Genomic DNA, 20,842 nt, shown 5'->3' on the forward strand with positions numbered 1-20,842 from the left:
TTTGCTGGCCATTTTCTGCTACTTTCCCAGGTGCATTAGCTGGGAATTGGATTTTAAATGGAGCAGCTGGGACTTGAACCAGCGCCCATATGGGATTCTGGCATTGCAGGCAGCAGCTTAATCCATTACACCACAATTTTGGCCCTTAAAAAATTATTTTTGATTTTAATTTTTAAGGGTTTATTCATTTATTTGACTGGCAGAGTTATGGAGGGAGAGAGAGAAAGAGAGAAAAGGAGAGATGGAGAGAGAAGAATCTTTCATCCACTGGTTCACTCCCCAAATGGCTGCAACAGCCAGGGCTGGACCAGACTGAAACCAGGAGCCTAGAACTACATCTGGGTCTCCCACATTGGGTGGTAGGGGCCCAAGCACTTGGCCATCTTCCTCTGTTTTCCCAGGTGTTTTAGCTAAATTTGAAGTGGAGTAGCCAGGACTTGAACAGGTACTCACATTGGGAGCCAGTGTTTCAGTTGGCAGCTTAACTACCTGTGATGCAACACCAGCCCCCATCTTTTTTAACGATTCATTTATTTGTTTGAAAGGCATCATGACAGGGAGAGAGGGAGAGAATGAGATCTTACATCTGGTGGTTTCACTCCCTGGACCAGGCTGGAGCCAAGAGTCTGGCATTCCGTCTGGGTCCCAAATACTTGGTCTGTCTTCCACTGCCTCCCAGGTGCGTTAGCAGGTGGTTGTATTGGAAGCAGTGAGTAGCCAGAACTCCGTGGGCATCCCACGTGGCGACTCAACCCACTGCACAATGCCTGCCCCAGAAAAATTTTTAAAAATCCCCATTTGTCAACAATCAAATGGCTTACAGTAGACAAGATAGTGACTCTCTCACATCCTTTTCCCCTATTATTAGATCAGAAATAATATATTTTAAAAATGTGAATTTTTCACCTACTTAAAAGGTAGAGAGAGAGAGAGAGAGAGACAGACACTGATACCAGTGCCTTCCATCTAGTGGTTCAGCCTTGACTGGGTCACTGGGGGGTTACTCTGAGTCTTTTCCCAGAAGTGTCTGCTGGAAATCAAAAGGACCCTGAGATGAGGGGCTTCCCTGCCTTCAGTCTGCTTCTGTCGACACTGAAGCATTTCTTTAGACCTGGAGCATACAAGGTGCCAGAACGCTCCGAAACCAGGTGTTTCTGCACAATGGAACTGATGGCGATTTTACAGTAGTCTTTCCTCATCCATTCTACAAAAAGTGCCAGATAATGTCTTGATTTTGAGAAGGAGCATGTTGAAGAGAGGGCTATGGTAAAAACACTGAAGTTCCCTATAAATGCACACAGTATTACATGAACAGTGTTTCCCAGTTGTGCTGGCCAGAGAGAGCCCAGTGCTATGGGCTTCCCTGCTTTAGTCCATCTCATCTGTCTTGTCCTGTCCTGTCCTGTCCTGTCCTCTCCCCCTCCCCCTCCCCCCCTCCTCTCCCCTCCCTTCCCCTCCCCTCCGCTCTCTCCTCTCACTCCCCTCTCCTCTCTCCCCTCTCCCCTCCACTCTCCACCCTCTCCCCTCTCCTCAGATTTATTTATTTGAAAGTCAGAGTTACAGAGAGGTAAAGAGAGAGGGAGAATCTCCAATTTGCTGGTTTACTCTCCAGTGGCCTCAATGGCCAGGGCAGGCCCAGGCTGAAGCCAGGAGCCAAGAGCTTTAATCCGGTTTTGCATGTGGGTGGCAAGGGCCCAAATAATTGGACAATCCTCCACTGCTTTTCCTAGGCCATTAGAGGGAGCTGGATCAGAAGTGGAGTAGCTGGGACTTGAATTGGCGGCCATATAGGATGCCTACATTGCAGATAGGAGCTTTACCTGCTATGCCACAATGCCAGCACCTGTTTTGTGTTTAGAGATTTATTTGAAAGAGTTATACACATGGCCGGCTCCGCGGCTCACTTGGCTAATCCTCCGCTTGCAGCGCCTGCTTCCTGGGTTCTAGTCCCGGTCGGGGCACCAGATTCTGTCCAGGTTGCTCGTCTTCCAGTCCAGCTCTCTGCTGTGGCCCGGGACCAGTCCAGCTCTGCTGTGGCCCAAGTCCTTGGGCCCTGCACCTGTGTGGGAGACCAGGAGGAAGCACCTGGCTCCTGGCTTCAGATCGGCGCAGCGTGCCAGCCGTGGCAGCCATTGGGGGGTGAACCAACGGAAAAGGAAGACCTTTCTCTGTCTCTCCTCTCTCTCACTGTCTAACTCTGCGTGTCAAAAAAAAAAAAAAAAAAAAAAAAAAAAAAAAAAAAGAGAGAGAGAGAGAGAGAGTTATACACAGAGAGATACTGTATCCTCTGGTTTACTTCCTAGATGGCTGCAGCAGCCGGGGCTGAACCAGTCGGAAGACAGGAGCCAGGAGCTTCTTCCCGGGTCTCCGAGTGTGTGGCAGGGGCCCACTCCCTTGGTCATCTTTTGCTGCTTTCCCAAGGCTGTTAGCAGGGAGCTGGATCGGAGGTAGAGCATCTGGGACATGAATTGGTGCCCATGAAGTTGGTGGTTTTACCTGGCCTGCCACAGCACGAGCCCAACCCATCCTGTCTTCAGTTTTTCTCTTCCCAGGCCTTGCGGCAGGACCAGCAGCTTTAAACAGCCACATCTCCATGCTAATGGTTCTTGTTGTTTTACCTCCCTGCTCCCCACTTCTAAAAAATAGAAAGTGCAGATTTTAAGTGTGTCTTTTCCTAAATTTGACCTTAAACAAGGCCTCATTTTCCTGCGTCCCACAAAGTTCCCTCGGATACTCTGCTGTCCTGGAGCAGCATTTGGCCTGACGCTGCTTGGGGTGCCTGTTCCGTATTCGGTGCTTGGGTTTGAGTCCCCACTCTGCTCCCCATTCCAGCTTCCTGCTGATGCACACAGGGAGGCAGCAGTGATGGCTCAAGTACTTAGATTCCTGCCACCCATGTTGGAGACCCAGAGAGAGTCCCTGGCTCCCAGCTTTGGCTCCCAGCTCAGCCCAGGGCTGTTGCGGATATCTGGGGAGTGAACCAGCAGGTTAAAGTGCTCTTTCTCTCTCAGATAAATACATAAATAAATACGTTCTTCTTTTTTTTTAAGATTTATTTATTTTGGGGCCTGCCCGGTGGCATAGCAGGTAAAGCCACCGCCTGCAGTGCTGGCATCACCTATGGGCACCAGTTTGAGTCCCACCTGCTCCACTTTTGATCCAGCTCTCTGCTATGGCCTGGGAAAGCAGTGGAAGATGGCCCAAGTCCTTGGGCTCCTGCACCCACATGGGAGACCCAGAAGAAGCTCCTGGCTCCTGGCTTCGGATTGGCTCAGCTCTAGCCATTGCAGCCAATTAGAAAGTGAACCAGTGGATGGAAGACCTGTCTGTCTGTCTGTCTCTCTCTGTCTTTCCCGCTCCCTCTCCCTTTCTGCCTCTCTTTCTCTGTGTGTGTAACTCTGACTTTCAAACAAATGAATAAATCTTTAAAAGTTTACTTATTTTACTTGAAAGGCAGGGTTACAGAGAGGGAGAGGGAGAGAGAGAGAGAGAGAAAGTCTCCCATCTGCTGGTTTACTCCTCAGATGGCTGCAATGGCTGGAGCTGAGCCGATCTGAAGCCAGGAGGGAGCCAGGAGCTTCTTCTGGATCTCCCACGTGGGTGCAGGGACCCAAGGACTTGCTCCATCTTCTACTGCTTTCCCAGCCCATAGCAGAGAGCCGGATTGGAAGTGGAGCAGCCGGGACTTGAACTGGTGCACTGCAGGCGGCGGCTTTGCCCACTATGCCGCGGCATTGGCCCCAATAAATATATTCTCAAAAGACATGTTCCTTTTAGAACCTCCCACCTAAAAGCAATCACTGTTTTGGTTCTTCTCACTGTAAATTATTTTTCAATTATTTTTTCTAGAAATTCCTATAAATGGAATTTTGCAGTATGTACTTCTTATCTAGCCACTTTGACACGATTTTTGAGATTTGTTCATGATATTCTATGTATCGGGGTTCTTTGAATTGTGTAGTATTTCAGGCTACAGATATACCATTTGCTTATTCATTTACCTGTTGGTAGATGTTTGGGTTGTTTGTAAACTATTATGAATAAAGCTACTGTGAATAACAGGACAATGGAAAATACAAAAAGAAATAAAATAGTAGAAATTAATGAGCAAAACATTAGATTTAGAGAGTCAAATTCTGGGTTTTTTTTTTAAGATTTATTTTTATTTATGTGAGAGACAGAGTTACAGAGAGAGAGACACACACACACAGACACAGAGAGAGACAGACAGAAAGCGAAGAGAGGTCTTCCATCCTCTGGTTCACTCCCCAGCTAGAGCTGGGCCAATGCAAAGACAGGAGCTGGGCGCTTCTTCCTGGTCTCCCATATGGGTACCGGCTCCCAGGTCCCTCTTCCATTGCTTTCTCAAGCACATCAGCGAGGAGCTGGATCGGAAGAGGAGCAGCCGGGACTCTTAGCTGGTGTCTGAATGGGTGCCGGTGCCGCAGGGGGAGACTTAACCTAGTATGCCACAGTGCTGGTCCTTGTTTTTATTTTTGTTTTTTTAATTCTGAGATATCATTTAGAAAGTATACTGACCAACTAGACTGCATTCCAGGAATGAAAGGTTGGTTTAGTATTGCAGGTGCGATTAGTATCATATACCACACTAATAAATCCAAGGCAGGAATTATCATCTCTAAAGGTGTGGTTATGATTTGATTGTCCTTAAAGATAGTATTAATGTAAAGGGAACATATGAGAGACTTTTCCACTGGATTGGGAACTAGACAAGGATATCTACTATTTCTACTGCTTTCCACATTTTACCAGAGGTACAGTGCAGTTAGAAGTGTAAGAAAGGTTAAAAAGTGTAAAACCTTGTTTCTTTGCAAATACTCGCATCCCTATAAAGCTATGTCAGACAACCAAAGAATTCAGCTGGCCATTGTGGCCCTCAGGAGAGTGAACCAGTGGATCGAAGAACTGTGCTTCTCATTCTTTCTCCCTGTTAGTCTTTCAAAAGAAAGATACTCAGCAGACTCATAGAATGGCGGATGTCCTAAATAGCACTCTGGCCTCAGAATCAGCCCTAAAGGCACTCGGATCTGGCTGAAAAGCCCATGAGAGTATTTCAGGCATGGAAAGCCAAGACACTCTGGCAAAAAGATCTCTGTGAGTGAGATCCCAGTGGAAAGAACAGGTCTTCAAAGAGGGAGGTGCCTTTCTCTGAAGGGAGGAGAGAACCTCCACTTTGACTATGACCGTGTCTAAACAAGATAAGAGTCGGAGAACTCAAGGGGCTTCCATAGCCTTGGAAACTCATGACTGGTGCATAGGGAGATTACTGATGCCATAAACAGGAGTGTCAATTTGTAAAGTCAACAACAGGAGTCACTGTGCACTTACTCCTCATGTAGGATCTCTGTCCTTAATGTGCTGTACACTGAGGCTTAATGCTATAACGAGTACTCAAACAGTATATTTCACTTTGTGTTTCTATGGGGGTGCAAACGATTGAAATCTTTACTTAATGTACACTAAACTGATCTTCTGTAAAAAAAAAAAAAAAAAAAAAGGAAATTATCAATTCCCAACTTGACTCTCACTGGGATTAAACATGACAATAGGTCTGATCTGATTTCATCATCATTTAAAAAAAAAATCATCTATTATTTTTCACTTTATGTTTCTGTGTGGGAGCAAACTGTTGAAATCCTTACTTAAGGTATACTAAGCTGATCTTCTGTATATTAAGATAATCGAAAATGAATCTTGATGTGAATGGAAGGGGAGAGGGAGTGGGAAAGGGGAGGGTTGTGGGTGGGAGGGACGGTATGGGGGGGGAAGCCATTGTAACCCATGAGTCGTACTTTGGAAATTTATATTCATTAAATAAAAGATAAAAAAAAAGATAGAACAAAAAAAATAAAGACCAATTAATATTTTGGCAAAAAAAAAAAAAAAAAAGAGAGGGAGGGAGGGAGGAACTCTGGGAACTACAGATTAGAACAGAATTCAGGGTTATTGAGCACCTGAAATGTGACTGATACAACTGAGAATAATTAAATTTTGGATTTGATTTAATCTTAATTACAGTAAACTTAAATAGCCACATGTGGTTAGTGACAACTATAATGAACAGCACTGGTATATAATGTCATTGTAAGAGTGGACTTTCAGCCTAGTAGTTAAGATACCCACGTTCCGTATCAGAGTACCAAGTTTCAACACTCGGCGCTGGGGGGGTACTTGGGCCATCTCCTGCTGCTTTCCCAGACATATCAGCAGGGAGCTGGGTCAGAAGTGGAGCATCCTGGACAAGAACCAAACCGGGTGGCAGCAGTGGTGGCTGAAGTGCCTGGATCTCTTACCTGCCCCTTACACACGTAGCAGCAGACCTGAAATGAGTCCCTGCTTTCAGTCCTGGCTGTTGTGAGTGTCTGGGGAGTCAGTATTGAGAGCTCATCCTCTGTCTCTACCTCACTAAATTTTTTAATTAAAAATATTATGTCATCATAGAAAGTTCTATTTGAAGCATATAATACACCTACTATAGTTAGGTAACTAAATCCTGTTTTGAAATTCATGTGTACAAGAATTGTTCAAAATGTTCATGGAAAATGCATATTATGAAAAACCTGCATGGATTAAAAATTTTTTTGCACCAAAATGAACTTTGCTTTTACTTTCATTTTCCACAAACATTTTGAAGGGCCTTTGTACAGACTAGGCATCTACTTTCTAGACCCAGTACCTACCCTTCCAGTATTTAACTAGAAATACGGTAGGCGCCTGGAAAGAAAAAGCAGGTGAGATTACTTTATAGATAAGTTCATTCTGAAGCTGAATACTCGTTCATCTGAGGTGATTTCTTCTTCCAAACTCAGGAGTAATGAATTCCTTTATCAGTTAAAAAAGGATAATAAAACTACCTCTATCTTTTTTCTAATATGAAGATATAAGATAATCAAATAGACAGTCTGTGAAACTCTGTATGCTACTCAGTGCTGTTGTCCACTGATAAAGTTAGTTGATTCTTTTATTGTTGTTTGTTATCTTACCCTTAAACTGCAGTAACTAATTTATGTACAGAAATCCTCACAAACCCACAATTCCAGACAGACCCTGGCAATCAGGCAGGGCTCGCCAGTCTCAGCCTCGCTCCATTTGGTGCTGCGGAGTCGTCTCCCTCTGTAGCGCAGGGGATTTAGCGGCATCCCTGGCCTCCCACCAGAGCACTCAAACGCGCGACGTCAGGACAATGTAAAAAAAAAATTTTCAAAATATCGTTAAATGTGTCAGTTCAGGGGAAGCTAAAAGCAGAAGAAACAGGCCCATCATCTCGGGAATGCCTGTGAAGCTGCGGCGGGGGGCGTGTTCTGCTGAGGTGTACTCCGTCCCTGCCGTCTGTGTGCGTGAAAGGCGTTGCTTTCTGCATGCTGTCTGTGTATCCTGTTACTGAGCCAGTTCTGTTGTTGTCTGACACAGCTTTATAGGGATGCTTTGATTTGCAAAGAAATAAGGGTTTATACTTTTTTAACCTTTTCTTGTGCTTCTACTGCATTACATCTCTGGTAGAATGTGGAAAGCAGTGGAAACAGTAGACACCCTTCTCTAGGCCCCAGTCCAGTGGAGCAGTCTCCCACATGCTCCCTTTACATAGGACACTCAAATCATAATCACAGCTTTGGAGATAACAATATAATTTCCTCCACTGGATTTTTTAATACAGTATATGATACTAACAGCACCTTTCATTCCTGGAGTACAGTCTAGTTGGTTAGTATACTTTTTAAATGGTATGTTAGAATTAAAAAAAAAATAGCAGAATTTGATTCTCTAAGTCTAATATTTTTCTCATTAGTTTTTTACTTTATTATTTCCTTCTTTGTGTTCTCTGTTGTTTGGAATTTGCGGATTCTACGTGTTCCATGGATTTAGTTTAGAGCCCCTACCACCCCTACCCCTCTAATAATATTTTGTTTTACAAAGCAGTTAAGAGTATTGCTAATGTACTTTTGCTGTTGTTGTTGTTTTTCCAGAGGGAAGTGTAACATCTCCCACTTTTCTGACATATTTGCTGCGAGAGAGTTTAAAGCCCGAGTGGATTCATTCTTCTACATCTTAGGTTACAACCCTGAGACAAGGTAAGTGAGTCACTCATGCCCACGAGGCGAGAACGTTCTTCCTGTTCGCACATGTCTGGATGGTGGGTGCATCTGTGCTCACAGGTTTACATGTTTGGGCATGGACTAGAATGAAGGCTCAAATCCTATCGCTGCCTCTCTAGATGGAGTTGTAACTAAAACCACAGGCAGCTGAAGAAAGCAGCTTACTGTTTGCACTTTACTTTTCTTAAGGAAATGAAAAGTGAGACAGTTTGTGTTTCTATAGGGTGGATAAGCAGATGATTTTAGATGCTGTGTGCCTTGAACTTTAAAGATTTATAGATCTTCCTTGATCCACATTCTGTGATGCCTTCCATGACTCCATGTTGAAAAATACTAGATCATTTTGGGGAGATTGTATTTTACTCTTTTGTTGTTGTTGTTGATTCTTGGTGAAAAACCCACAGGAATACTCTCGGAAATATCTTCAGTAAGACTTCTAGCTTAAGGTGGACACACCCAGTTATCAACTATCTTGGCAAATCCATGTGAGAAAATAATTATTACTACTTTAAAATTTTTTATTTTTATTTTATTTGAGAGACAGACACACAGAATCCCTTCATCCACTGGCTCATACCCCAGATGTCTGCAACATCTGGGACTGGGCCAGGCTGAAGCCAGGAGCCCAGAACTCAAATCAGGTCTTCCATGTGGATGGCAAGAACGCAGGTCCTTTGAGCCATCATCTGCCTCCTGTGGTGTACACTCAGAGGAAGCTGGAATCAACAGTGGAGTCAGGACTCCAGCCCTGGCGCTTAGACGTGTGGGATGTGGGCCCCTCAGGCATCCTCTTAACTGTTGCACTAAATGCCCACCCCTGTGGCTATTCCTGAGAATAGTTCAGGAGTTTTCTTTCTTCAACATTAAAAAATTCATTTTGAGAGACTGAAATTGCTCATTGCTGGTTTACTCCCCAAATGCACATAGTAGCTGGGGCTGGGCCAGGCTGAAGCTATAAGCCAGGCACCTATTCAGGGTCTCCCAGGTGGTTGGCAAGGATCCAGCTGCTTGAACCATCACTTGCTGCTTCCCAGGGTGCACATTAGCAGGAATCCAGAAGTGGAAGCAAAGTCTGGCCTTGAACTATGGGCTGTGTTACCCAAGCACTATCTTAACGAAACACCTGCCCCAGAAACAGGTTTGTTTTGTTTTTTCTTTTTTTTTAAACTGAAAAGTAATAGGATCAAAATAATAGAGTTTGTTGATTAATTATTTGCTTATTTCTGTAAGTACTATGATTTTATATACAATGTAGAAGCATTTCTCTAAGTGTGTATGTATGCACATGTGGCTTGGATCATTCACATGACTGCATGTCTTAGTAAGGAACTTTAAAATTAATGTTAGCAGATACTGTGTACACCTGAGAGCTATCTAAATTGTGAGGATTTAAGATATAAAAGAAGGTTGGCTCCAGGAGCCTGGTAAAAGAACTACATCTGTGTATTTGCAAAGCAGGTAAAACTGCTCTTCTAGAGGACGTAGAGGGACTGTGTGTAACACGTAGAATGTGTTCAGATTACTAATCAGAGTTTGATGCAAGGGGACGTGAGTTTGGGGTGGTTGTATGAGGCTGCACAAAGCTCTTTCGGGCACATGTGTGTGTCTGTTCCTCTTCCTTGTAATAGATGCCACGCGTAGGCTGCAGCTGGAGGGTTAGGAGTAGTATCGTGTGCATTTTTCTCTTTCTTTTCTTGCTTATTTCTATCAGTACCTTATTTTCTTCAGAAAACAGTGAAATTTGAGCTTTTCTTTAGTATGCCATCCATGCTCAGTGGTGTTTCACAGGTGTCTTATATTTTGAAATGTTCATTTTACACTGTATTTGACAGCCTTCCCACTTGTTTGTATTGCTCAGGTGAAGCGGAATGCGTGAATTCAGATTTTTTTTTTTTGTAGATACAAAGGAGTCCGATATTATTTCAGTGATTCCATGTTTATTTAACTACTTGACAAATAGCTATCATATTGCCCAAGTTACATTATGTCAGTGAGTTGAGGGAGGGCGAGGCGGGGTGGGGGAAACAGGGAGAGAGAGACTGATAGAGAAAGCTCCCATGTTCCGGTTGATTCCCCAGATCTCTGCACCAGTGGCCCTGGTCGGGACCAGAGACAGAAGGCACCTGTTACTCAGTCCAGTTCTTTCAGGTGGGGGCCAGAAACTCAATCACTTAGGCCGTCATCACTGCCTCCCGGGGTCTGCACTGGTTTGGGAAGCTGGAATCAGGAGCTGGAGCCAGGCTCTGAATCTTATCTTAGGTATCTTTACCAGCATCTTAGCCACTGGGTCAAATGCTTGTCCCTTCTTTTGTCTTAAAACGGTCAGCTCTCTGGTTCATAACAAACAAGCAGTTTTATTTTTTACTAGTTTTAATTATATATTTCGTTTTTGCTGAGAGCTTGTTAAAAATTATGTGTAACTTCTTGTGAGAGACACAAGAAGTGTCAGTTTTCATTGTGTATTATTGGCAGTCATTAGTGCAATACTCTTAGCAGTTTTTGTTTTGTTTTAATGTTGGGTAAGTGTGGAGGAGAAGGATATTATTGGTCTCTTTTTTGACGGAGAGAAACACAAAGATGTGAGGGTGAACAGCAGGTTTATAGAATCTATCTTCTGAATCACCCCTCACCTGTTTTCTTTTTCTTTCTTTTTTTAGTGCTTTGTCATTCCCGGTTGTCAGTTGTCTGCTGCTGCCTGGTATCCTATGTCCACGTTGTGTGTGGTGTATTTTAGGTGTGTTTGGGGTGTCAAATGATTTGAGTCATTTACAAATGAAGCTTGAGGCAGAGCTCACACTTCTCGCGGTTCAAATGCGGGTGTCCCTGTGAAACACTGCAGCTGGGGGGCAGTTGCCGTGGCTTGCTGGTGTCTTCCGAGTGCTCCTTTGTGTCTGTGAGGTTCAGGGATTGGTGTGTAGTTCAGATCGTTAAAGGATGGTGTGTGGTTTAATCTACGATAGGAAAATGGTTTACAAGCCTTCACCTGGTTTACAAACAACCCCAGTTTGAGAATGCACAGGGTGCGTACTCTTACTGATGTTACACCAGTTTCTGTCCTTGTTTCAGGTTTATGAAGGATGAGACTGTGTCATGGGCTGGTTTCTGGGGTACTCCCCCCTGCATTTTAACAAATGTATTCAGGGCTGCACAGCTGTGTGCTGATTCTTCAGTATCCTGTGTCATTTAGGTAAAAGTAAGTTTACTTGGAGAAGAAATGTTGAAATGTTGTTTTAAGTGGATAGTGATCCTCTGAGATAATGCATGTGTCAGAAAGACTGTTGGAAGTTGAGGACCAGTGATCCTTTTTTTTTTTTTTTTAATTTTATTTATTTGAGAGGTAGTGAGTTAGAAAGAGAGAGAGAGAGAGAGAGAGAGAGAGAGAGAGGTCTTCCATCCGCTGGTTCACTCCCCAAAAGCCACAATGGTTGGAGTTGATCTGATCCGAAGGCAGGAGCCAGGAGTTTCTTCTGGGTCTCCCATGTGGATGCAGGGGCCCAAGCACCTGGGCCATCTTCTACTGCCTTCCCAGGCCATAGCAGAGAGCTGGATCGGAAGAAGAGCAGCAGGGACTTGAACCTGTGCCCATATGGGATGCTGGCGCCGCAGGCAGAGGCTTAGCCCTCTACACCACTGCGCCAGCCCAGACAAGTGGTTCTGTGATTGTAAACTTTGCTGGCTCTTACTCTTCCCTTGAATAATGCAGGAGCTTGAAGTGAGCAGTTGAAACTTAACGTTAAGATGGGATCTTTTATTTCTCAGAGAAGACTTTCTGAAGTGCTTACAAGTTTAAATGTGCAATTTTCCATACTTTCTTTAACACGTTGAGCATTGAGAATTTGGAATTTTTCACATTTATTTGCATAGTTCCTTTTTATCTTTTTATGAAGTTTACATATTTATTTGAAGGCAGAGCAACAGACTGAGAGATGGAGAGACAGATACACTCCATCCGCTGGTTCACTCCCCCGATGTCTACAATAGCCAGGCCTGGGCTAGGCTGAAACCTGGAACCGGAAACTCTATTTGATTTTCCCATATGAATGACAGAGTCCAGAGTACCTAGTGGCCACTTGTCTACCACTTGTGCACTAACAGGAAGCTGGATCAGAAGCAGAGGGAACTCGATTTCCAGCTCTCTGATATGGAATGTGGGCTTCCCAGGCAGTGTGCTGTGCCACACTGCTTACCCTTTTGTGAATACTTTGTTTGTTTATTTGAAAGTCAGAATTACACAGAGAGGCAGAGAGAGAGAGAGAGAGAGAGAGAGAGAGAGAAAGTCTTCCATCTGATGGTTCACTCCCCAATTGGCCGCAATGGCTGGAGCTGTGCTGATCCGAAGCCAGGAGCCTGGAGCTTCTTCCAGGTCTCCCACATGGGTGCAGGGGTCCAAGGACTTGGGCCATCTTCTACTGCTTTCCCAGAACACAGCAGAGAGCTGGATTGGAAGTGGAGCAGCCGGGACTAGAACCGGCACCCATATGGGATGCTGGTGCTTCAGGCCAGGGCGTCAACCCGCTGCGCCACAGTGCCGGTCCCTATGAATACTTTTAAGCTCTAATCTTTACCTTAATTTTTAATTTTTTGTTTTTTATTTTTCCCTAACCTGGTAATTTGTCATGTTGTATTTGGACAGGGACCTACCTAGTGTTCCTTAACTTTTAAAAAGCAAATCACTCTCATTTTATGTTTGAAAGACAGAGAAAGAGAGGCAGAGACAGAGAGAAAGCATGTTCATGTGTTGGTTCATTCCCAAAATGCCCACAACAGCTGGGACTGGGCCAGGTTGTAGCTAGGATTCTGGAACATTTTATCCTGAGAGTATTCCTACTTACTGAATAATGTATGATAGTGGGAAACACATTGAGATTGTCCTATGCTAGAGAGGATAGATGTCTCAGTAAGTGGCGTGGGTTGACTTTGGTATTATTAGGTATAAATCTTTATATACACACACACATATAATATATATATGAATTTTCTGTGAAAACAGGACTGGGAGAGAGGAGCCAGAACACAGACAGGAGTGAAGCAAGAGGGAAACCGTACAGAAAGCCAGTGGAGAATGAGAGAGCAGCATAAAGCAGGAATTGAAGGGGGGACATAATCTGTATTTCTGAAACGTCTGTAATAATACAGATCCATGATCTCTGTCTCCAATTCTAAAATTTGACAGTTCTGAGAATGTAAACATTTGTATGTTAAATTTGTGCCAAAACTTACTTGGTGGCCAAATCTGAGCTGAAGTAATATGATTCTGTTTATATTCTTAATCTAATTTGCTTTGTGTGAATTTGCACAAATTTCATTCTGAAAATATGAATGAGATAAAATAGGGATTATTGCTCAGACTCTGCGGGGAGGTACTATGCACTACATGGTATGTTTCACACCAAGATCTAAAAAACTCTGAATTCTGAAGAAACCTGTGACTCCAGGGAGGGGTCTTGCACAAGGATTGTGATCCTATTAGCGCTACCCATGACATTTAAGGAGCAAAACTTAATTGGTCAAAAATGGGGCAGGGCGTGGGACAGATATTTCTGCCTATGTAGGATAATCTACAAGGGACTGACAGCCTTGAATGTAGCTCTGGTGTAACTTTGAACCATGAGGTACTGGGTTTTGTGTTTATATTGCTGATGACATTTCTACACTCACAGTGTTCAAGTTAGCTCATAGGGACAAGATTCGTCCCAAACTGCTTCTGGAGTTATCATGCTATGCAGGATAATATATCACCATGTTCTCATTTGTTTGAAGGGTTAGGGTTAGAAGCTTAATAAATTGGTGTACTTCAACTTGGAGGTCTAAAGAATAAGGAATGAGATGGCCTTGGATACATTTGCTCAAAAGCTGGTATCCTTGGTTGAACTGAAGTAGATTGGTTTTAGATTATAAAGCGAGCTGAGCAGAGGGGCGGGGTTATACACGTCTTGTTACTGTTCTCAGTTTCTTTTTCATTTGTCTTGTGCCTCATAGCCATTTGGGGACTGCTTGATCCTGCCTGGGCATCTGGGTTCTAATCCTGTGTTGCCACTTCCTCCTTGTGTCTGTGGGTGAAGCTTGTGCTTTCCGGACTTGTTTCCCTGCAGTAAAATCAGGATGGTAAAAGCTGCTCAGCAAGTAACTTTGAACCGTCAGATTTTTTTGTTACATCTTAGGCATGTCTAAAGTAATTGAAATTTTTTGTTTAAAGACAATGTTAAAAATACTAGAGTTTTTTTAAAGTCCTATAGTGTATTAAATTAAAAAGAAAATGTAAATATGATTCTACCTGGCAGCTATTAGCTGTCTGGTTGATTCTGCTGACCGAGAGTTAGGTCTGAATCTTGTGAATTCTTGACACTGCTTGGAATATTGATTTTAAAATAAGTATCCTGGCTTTGCTAAGAATGTAGGATAAATTTCATCAGTGACTATAATGAAATTTACCCAGCAATATACTTTTTAAAGATTCATTTATTTATCTGTTTATCTGTGTACTTATTTATTTGAAAGGCAGAGTGATCAGGAGTGAGAGCAGAACACACACACACACAGGCACACACACAGACACGCACACCTTCCATCTGGTGGTTCATTCCTCTAATGGCTGAAACAGCTTTGTTTGGGCCTAGCTGAAGCCAGGAGCCAGGAACTCTATCCAGGACTTCCACATGGGTAACAGGGGCCCAAGTACTTGGACCGTCTTCTCCTGCCTTCCCAGGCATGTTAGCAGGGAGCTTCCAGGTCTTGAACTCCGATATGGGATGCTGGCATTGCAAGCAGTGGATTAACCCGGTTTACCACAATGCCTATTCCCCAGGCTACATTTATTGAATAAATAAGTGGCATTAGTGTGAAATAACACATTTCTAAATTTCTCAGTTGAAGCTTATGAGATAACCAGTGTGAAAACACAATTTGTTGAGAAGCAGAATTGGGCTTTATATGGCATATGGACATGTCCTGTATAGCAGTCATGTTCTGCTGAATTCCTGGGTTACTTTCTGCAAGTTAGGAGAAGGAGGTGATGATGAATGGAGTTCATGATACAAAACACAGTATAATCCACTGTAGCTAGAACTCTCTCCCCACCCTCGTCTGCAATCCAGGGCTCAGGTCTGATCTTCCCATATCTTAATCCAAGGGAGAATTGTGAGATGGCTTTGGGGTCTCACCCCCACCCCAGTATTCACCTTCTAGGGTGGGATTTTATAACAGTGTTGAGGCTTAAGCAGTGTTACCATGTTTACAGTTAGATGCAGTCATGAACTTGAGGCACTTGCAGGGACTCTCTTGTCCTGCAGACTGACAGTGGCAAGCACTGATGAGAATAGCGAGTACCTGTGTTGTAGTGAGAGCCTTGTGCCATTCACAGCTCTGGGTGTTTTGTTTTGCTTGTATATTTTATTTTGTTTGGAAACAGTTTCAACCTTGCAGAACAGTTTCAAGTATGCTAGAACTTTAAACTGAGTCACTTGAAACTATGTTGCCAACATGAGGCTTTGTCATACTCCAACACTTGGTGCATTTCTTATGAGAGGAGCATTTTCTTAAATAAGCATGATGCTTCCCTCAAAATCAGATCGTTAACATTGAAATTTTACTGCAGGAATCTCAGGTTGGGCTCTGATTTTGCCAGTTTCCCCAATAAAAAGCCTTCAGAGCAGACGTCCTGTTCGGGATTACAGATTTGGTCACCTTCAGGCTAGAACAGCTTCTCAGTCCTTCCTGGCTTCGTGACTGTTAACTGCTGATGGAGGCCGATGACTTTGTGTGCGGTTCCTGTTGGTGTTGTGATGTTTGCTAATTAGTGTAGAACAAGGATCTTTGACAGAGACACACAGAAGCTGTTTGTTCCTTTTTCTGCATCCTTTCAGGCCACTCGTAATTCTGATTGGCCCGTGTTGGTGGCACCCACTTTGAGCTGTTAGTAAGTTGGTGTCTGCCAGATTTTTCCATTTTCACATTCATCTTTTTCTTTTCATAATTAATGACAATTTGGGGGACTGTAGTGCAGCGAGTTCAGCCACTTCCTGTAGTGTTGTCATTCCATATGGGCACCGGTTCAAATCCCAGCTGCTCCACTTCTGATCCAGCTCCCTGCCGATGTGTCTAGGAAAGCAGTAGAAGATGGCCCAAATGCTTGAGCCCCTGCTACCTATGTGCAAGCTGGAAGAAGCTCCTGGCTTCTTGCTTTGACCTGGCCCAGCCTCTGCTGTTTCAGCCGTTTAGGATGTGAACCAGCAGATGGAAGCTCTCTCTAGCTTGTCTCTCTCCCTCCTGCTCTCTCTCTCTGCCTTTCAAATAAACAAATCTCTTTTTTTAAGGTTTATTTATTTATTTGAAAGTCAGAGTTACACAGAGAAAGGAGAGACTGAGAGAGAGAGAGAGAGAGAGAGAGGTCTTCCATCCGATGGTTCACTCCCCAGTTGGCCACAACGGCCAGAACTGTGCTGATCCAGAGCCAGGAGCCAGGAGCTTCTTCCAGGTCTCCCACGTGGGTACAGGGGCCCAAGGACTTAGGCCATCCTTCACTGCTTTCCCAGGCTATAGCAGGGAGCTGGATCGGAAGTGGAGCAGCCAGGACACGAACCAGTGCCCAAAAGGGATGGCAGTGCTTCAGGCCAGGGTGTTAACCCACTGCGCAACAGTGTCAGCCCCTAAACAAATCTTTTTTAAAAAAATTAATGAACATGTCGTGGGAGATCTTCCTCAACCTACTTTTCAGTTCATTTATTTTTAAATTTTTTGAAATTTTTAAAATTTATTGTCATTTTAAGAGAAAGACATGGAGAGGGAGAGGGAGGGGAGAGGGGGAGAGAGAGAGAGAGAAAGAGAGAGAGAGACAGCCAGCCAGCCAGCCAGCCAGCTAGGGCTGGGCCATGCTGGTGAAGCCAGTAACCTGAAACTCAATCTAGGTCTTCCACTGGGTGGCAGAGACCAGGTATTCAGTCATTACCTGCTGCTTCCAGGGGTGTGCTTTAGAAGGAGGCTGGCTCTGAAGTCCAGTAGCTGGGATTCAAATCAGGCGTTCCCATATGAGATGCAGGCATCCCAAGTGGTTACTTAATTAAGCATTGCATGTTTATGAAGTTATTTTTTTAATTTATAAGGGAACACATTTCATTCAGATTCTTCCATCAGAGTGGACTGACAACTGATTTGTTTGCTTTTACTCTATTGTCATTGTGTATTTTCCCAAATTTTAGAGAATGACATTTAGGAACCAAGATCTGGTGCAGTGTGCACATTGCTTTGTGTCACTGCTGTCAAGGGGCAGGGGCTATCTCATGTGTACATGTGTGATGTACACATTTGTGTCTGTGTTTCTGTATCTGTGTATATGCCCATGAGTTCATATGAAATGCTGCAGTTTGAATTCAACACCACAAGAATGCTGCTATATTTTCCTTATTTGTAATACTGTGTTTTGATACCTTATTCCATTATCCTTAATATGTTTACTTGGCAATTTCCCAAGACTTGCTAATGGTGCACATGTCATTTTTCCTTACATATGCCCTCACCCTCTCTGCTCTTTGTATAGCTGCTGTCCATTCAGAAGTTTTCAGTGTAAAATAATGTTGATGTCAGAACAGTGACCTCTGCATTGTCTTTGCGTCCCGGTTAGACTGGACACCCTGTGAGCTGTGGTTCTCCCTCTTAGCTCCTGCCACTGCGTGGACACTTCCTCTCCTCCCTCCTTCGATTCCCCAGGCTGCCCCTGCCTCCTCTCCTCACTGTTTGCATTTGAGGTTTCCCTTCACTGTGTCTGAAGAGAAAGCGTCCTAGGTCATTGCTCAGGCTCACACAGCAGAGCATGCCGGGGCGGGGCCAGCGTTCAGACTCGGAGGTCAGCCCAGAGCACAAGCTTTTCCACCTGTAACCGTGTGAACATGCAGGATAACCAAAAAAATCGCATTCAGGGCATCCAGACTGGGTTTTCAGAGATGGAAAACCAGGCTTTGGTAGATAAATCATTTAACACTTCTGATTATGACCTCAAGGAGTCAAATTTAGAGAGGTTGAGTGTCATGTCGGCACTGAAAATGTTTCAGGTTTCGGAGCATTTTGGATTAGGGATACTCACCTGGTAAGGTGTATGCGAATACTAAAGCTCTGAAAAACTCAGAAATCTGAAATACTTCTGGCCCCTTGCCTGCCACACAAAGGACACTTGATGTGTATGTTAGTTAATGACATGAAGTATGCGGGGACCCCCAGCCCGGCTGACTCCAAACCTGCACTCTCAGGTCCTGTAGTTTCCTATTTGTTTGAAAGGCAGAGTGACACAGGGAGACAGAGAGAGAGAGAGAGATCTTCCACCTGTCGGTTCATTCCCCGAATGGCCGCAACCACTGGGTGGGCCAGACTGAGGCTAGGATCCTGTAACTACCTGGGTCTCCCATGTGGATGGCAGGGGTGCAGACATTGTCTTCCCAAGATAACACACACAAAAACTTCAAATACTAGGAGTGCTAGATACAGAGTATGTAAACACTTAAAGGAAATGCCACATTTATCTCTCTCTCGTAAGCAAAGTTTACAGAGGAGCAGTCCTGTGTCGGGCGTCCCAGTCACCAGGCCCGCCCCCCCCCCCCCCCCGAGCAGTGCTGAGCTGGGCGTCCCAGTCACCAGGGTCCCCCGGGAGCAGTGCTGAGCTGGGCGTCCCAGTCACTAGGGACCCCCGGGAGCAGTGCTGAGTTGGGTGTCCCCATCACCAGGGACCCCCGGGAACAGTGCTGAGCTGGGCGTCCCAGTTACCAGGGTCCCACTTTGCTGTTCTCAACTGCAGCTCTGCCTTCTTTAAGGCAGCAGGGATTCCATCCAGATTTCAGCCTGGAAGGGACAGGAAGTGGGTAAAAGCCACGTGCTTTCTCTCTTTAAAAGCATTTATAAGATTCATGGAACATTTTTCTTTTCTTTAAAAAATTTTTTATTTATATAAGGTGAACAAATTTTATATATTTATTATATAAAGATTTAGGAGCATAATGATACTTTCCCCTACATTTCCTTTTCATTTATTAGACTAAAGAGAAAAAATACAACAGACCTGAACTTTACAGGTGAATTCTTCAGTGTTGCCAAGGACAGAGAAAGATGAGGTGTGTCCTTTCAATCATCGTATGAGACTATATACTGAAACCAGGTGAAAAGTAAAAGTCATAGGTCAGTGTTACCTGCAAACATGCATTTATTTATTTATTTATTTTAAAGATTTATTTATTTATTTGAAAGAGTTAACACAGAGAGGGAGAGACAGAGAGAGAGAGGGGTCCTCCATCTGCTGGTTCACTCCCCAATTGGCCACAATGGCTAGAGCTGGACCAATTTGAAGCCAGGAGTCAGGAGCTTCTTCTAGGTTTCCCATGTGAGTGCAGGGGCCTGAGGCCTTGGACCATCTTCTGCTGCTTTCCCAGGCCATAGTAGAGAGCTGGATCGGAAGTGGGACAACCAGGATTCAAAGTGGCACCCATATGGGATGCTGGCACTGCGGGCAGTGGCTTTACCTGCTACGCCACAGCGTCAGCCCCATGCAATACATTAAAATGAAATAATAACAAATATAATTTAGGAAACTTAAAAAATAGACATATTCAAGTTTATGGAACACAAGTATTGGTTTATGTTAATATACAAGTATTTTGCCACTTAGCATATGGAAGAAGAGAAAACATGTAATCATCTTGATGTAGAAAAAGCAGTTGATAAAATCCCAAACGTCAGTATTCTAGAGAAAAGTTCTTAGGAAGTTAACCCTTTAAGTGCCAGGTTTTTAATTCTCAAATATTTCAGTGAAAGTGACACGGGAGCATTAAACTAGATTAAAGCTTACATGTCCTTTATTATCATTAAGAATGAAAACATACATTGTCCTTTAAATATGACACTGGGACAATATGGTCTTTTATTTAAAGATTTATTTATTTATTCGAAAGTCAGAGTTACACAGAGAGAGGAGGAGAAGCAGAGAGAGAGAGAGAGAGGTCTTCCATCCGCTGGTTCACTCCCCATTTGGCTGCAGTGGCTGGAGCTGTGCTGATCCAAAGCCAGGAGCCAGGAGCTGCTTCTGGGTCTCCCATGCAGGTGCAGGGAGTGCTTTCCGCTGCTTGCCCAGGCACAGCAGAGAGCTGGATTGGAGGTGGAGCTGTTGGTTCACAAACTGGTGCCCATATGGGATGCCAGCACTGCAGGCGGCGGCTTTACCTGCTATGTCACAGTGCTGGCCCCACCATATAGTATTTTACAGGTGTGTGTGTGCGTGTGCGTGTGTGTGTATAAATGCCATCCTGTGAATAAGGCATTGGGCAAATATGATAGCCTCTCGCACATTACACTATGTACATAAAAGTTACTTTCATGACCTGTTCAGTTACTTCCATTGGAAAGGAACAAAGCAAAGGGCAAAATCTGTACAAAAGTGGTTACCTCAGATTTTTGACAGTGTATTGTCTGTTTTGTGCAACATGATGCGTTTTGATGTTGTTGTTCTGGCCATTTGAGAAGAGTGACTTCTCATCTTAAATTTGATACGAACTCGGACAGTAGTAGGTCCAAGAATATTATGTGTTCTTCCTCCTGATGGTTTCTCATTGCATCATTTTTGGATAAGCTAAGTAGATGTGTTTTTTTTTTTTTTTTGAAATCCAACAAATTTGTGAGATATTTCTTATCTTCATTCACTAATTTGTGAATAATTTGTGATATACTTATTGATTATTTGAATAAACAAAGGCCAG

The 20,842-nt window shown here is 43.9% G+C and overlaps 1 protein-coding gene across 7 annotated transcripts in view; it reads left to right on the forward strand.

Moving 5' to 3' along the window:
- The window catches only part of RERE (arginine-glutamic acid dipeptide repeats), a 442,889-nt gene that overhangs the window by 249,413 nt on the left and 172,634 nt on the right, over positions 1-20,842 (forward strand). For all 7 annotated transcript variants that reach the window (XM_070079330.1, XM_070079333.1, XM_051858113.2 and 4 more), the window contains one exon: positions 7,986-8,090. In XM_070079330.1, the coding sequence (XP_069935431.1) occupies positions 7,986-8,090 (105 nt within the window). The remainder of the gene's footprint in view (positions 1-7,985; positions 8,091-20,842) is intronic.

The sequence above is a fragment of the Oryctolagus cuniculus genome, chromosome 7, assembly GCF_964237555.1.
Source record: "Oryctolagus cuniculus chromosome 7, mOryCun1.1, whole genome shotgun sequence".
NCBI classification, from domain to species: Eukaryota; Metazoa; Chordata; class Mammalia; order Lagomorpha; family Leporidae; genus Oryctolagus; species Oryctolagus cuniculus.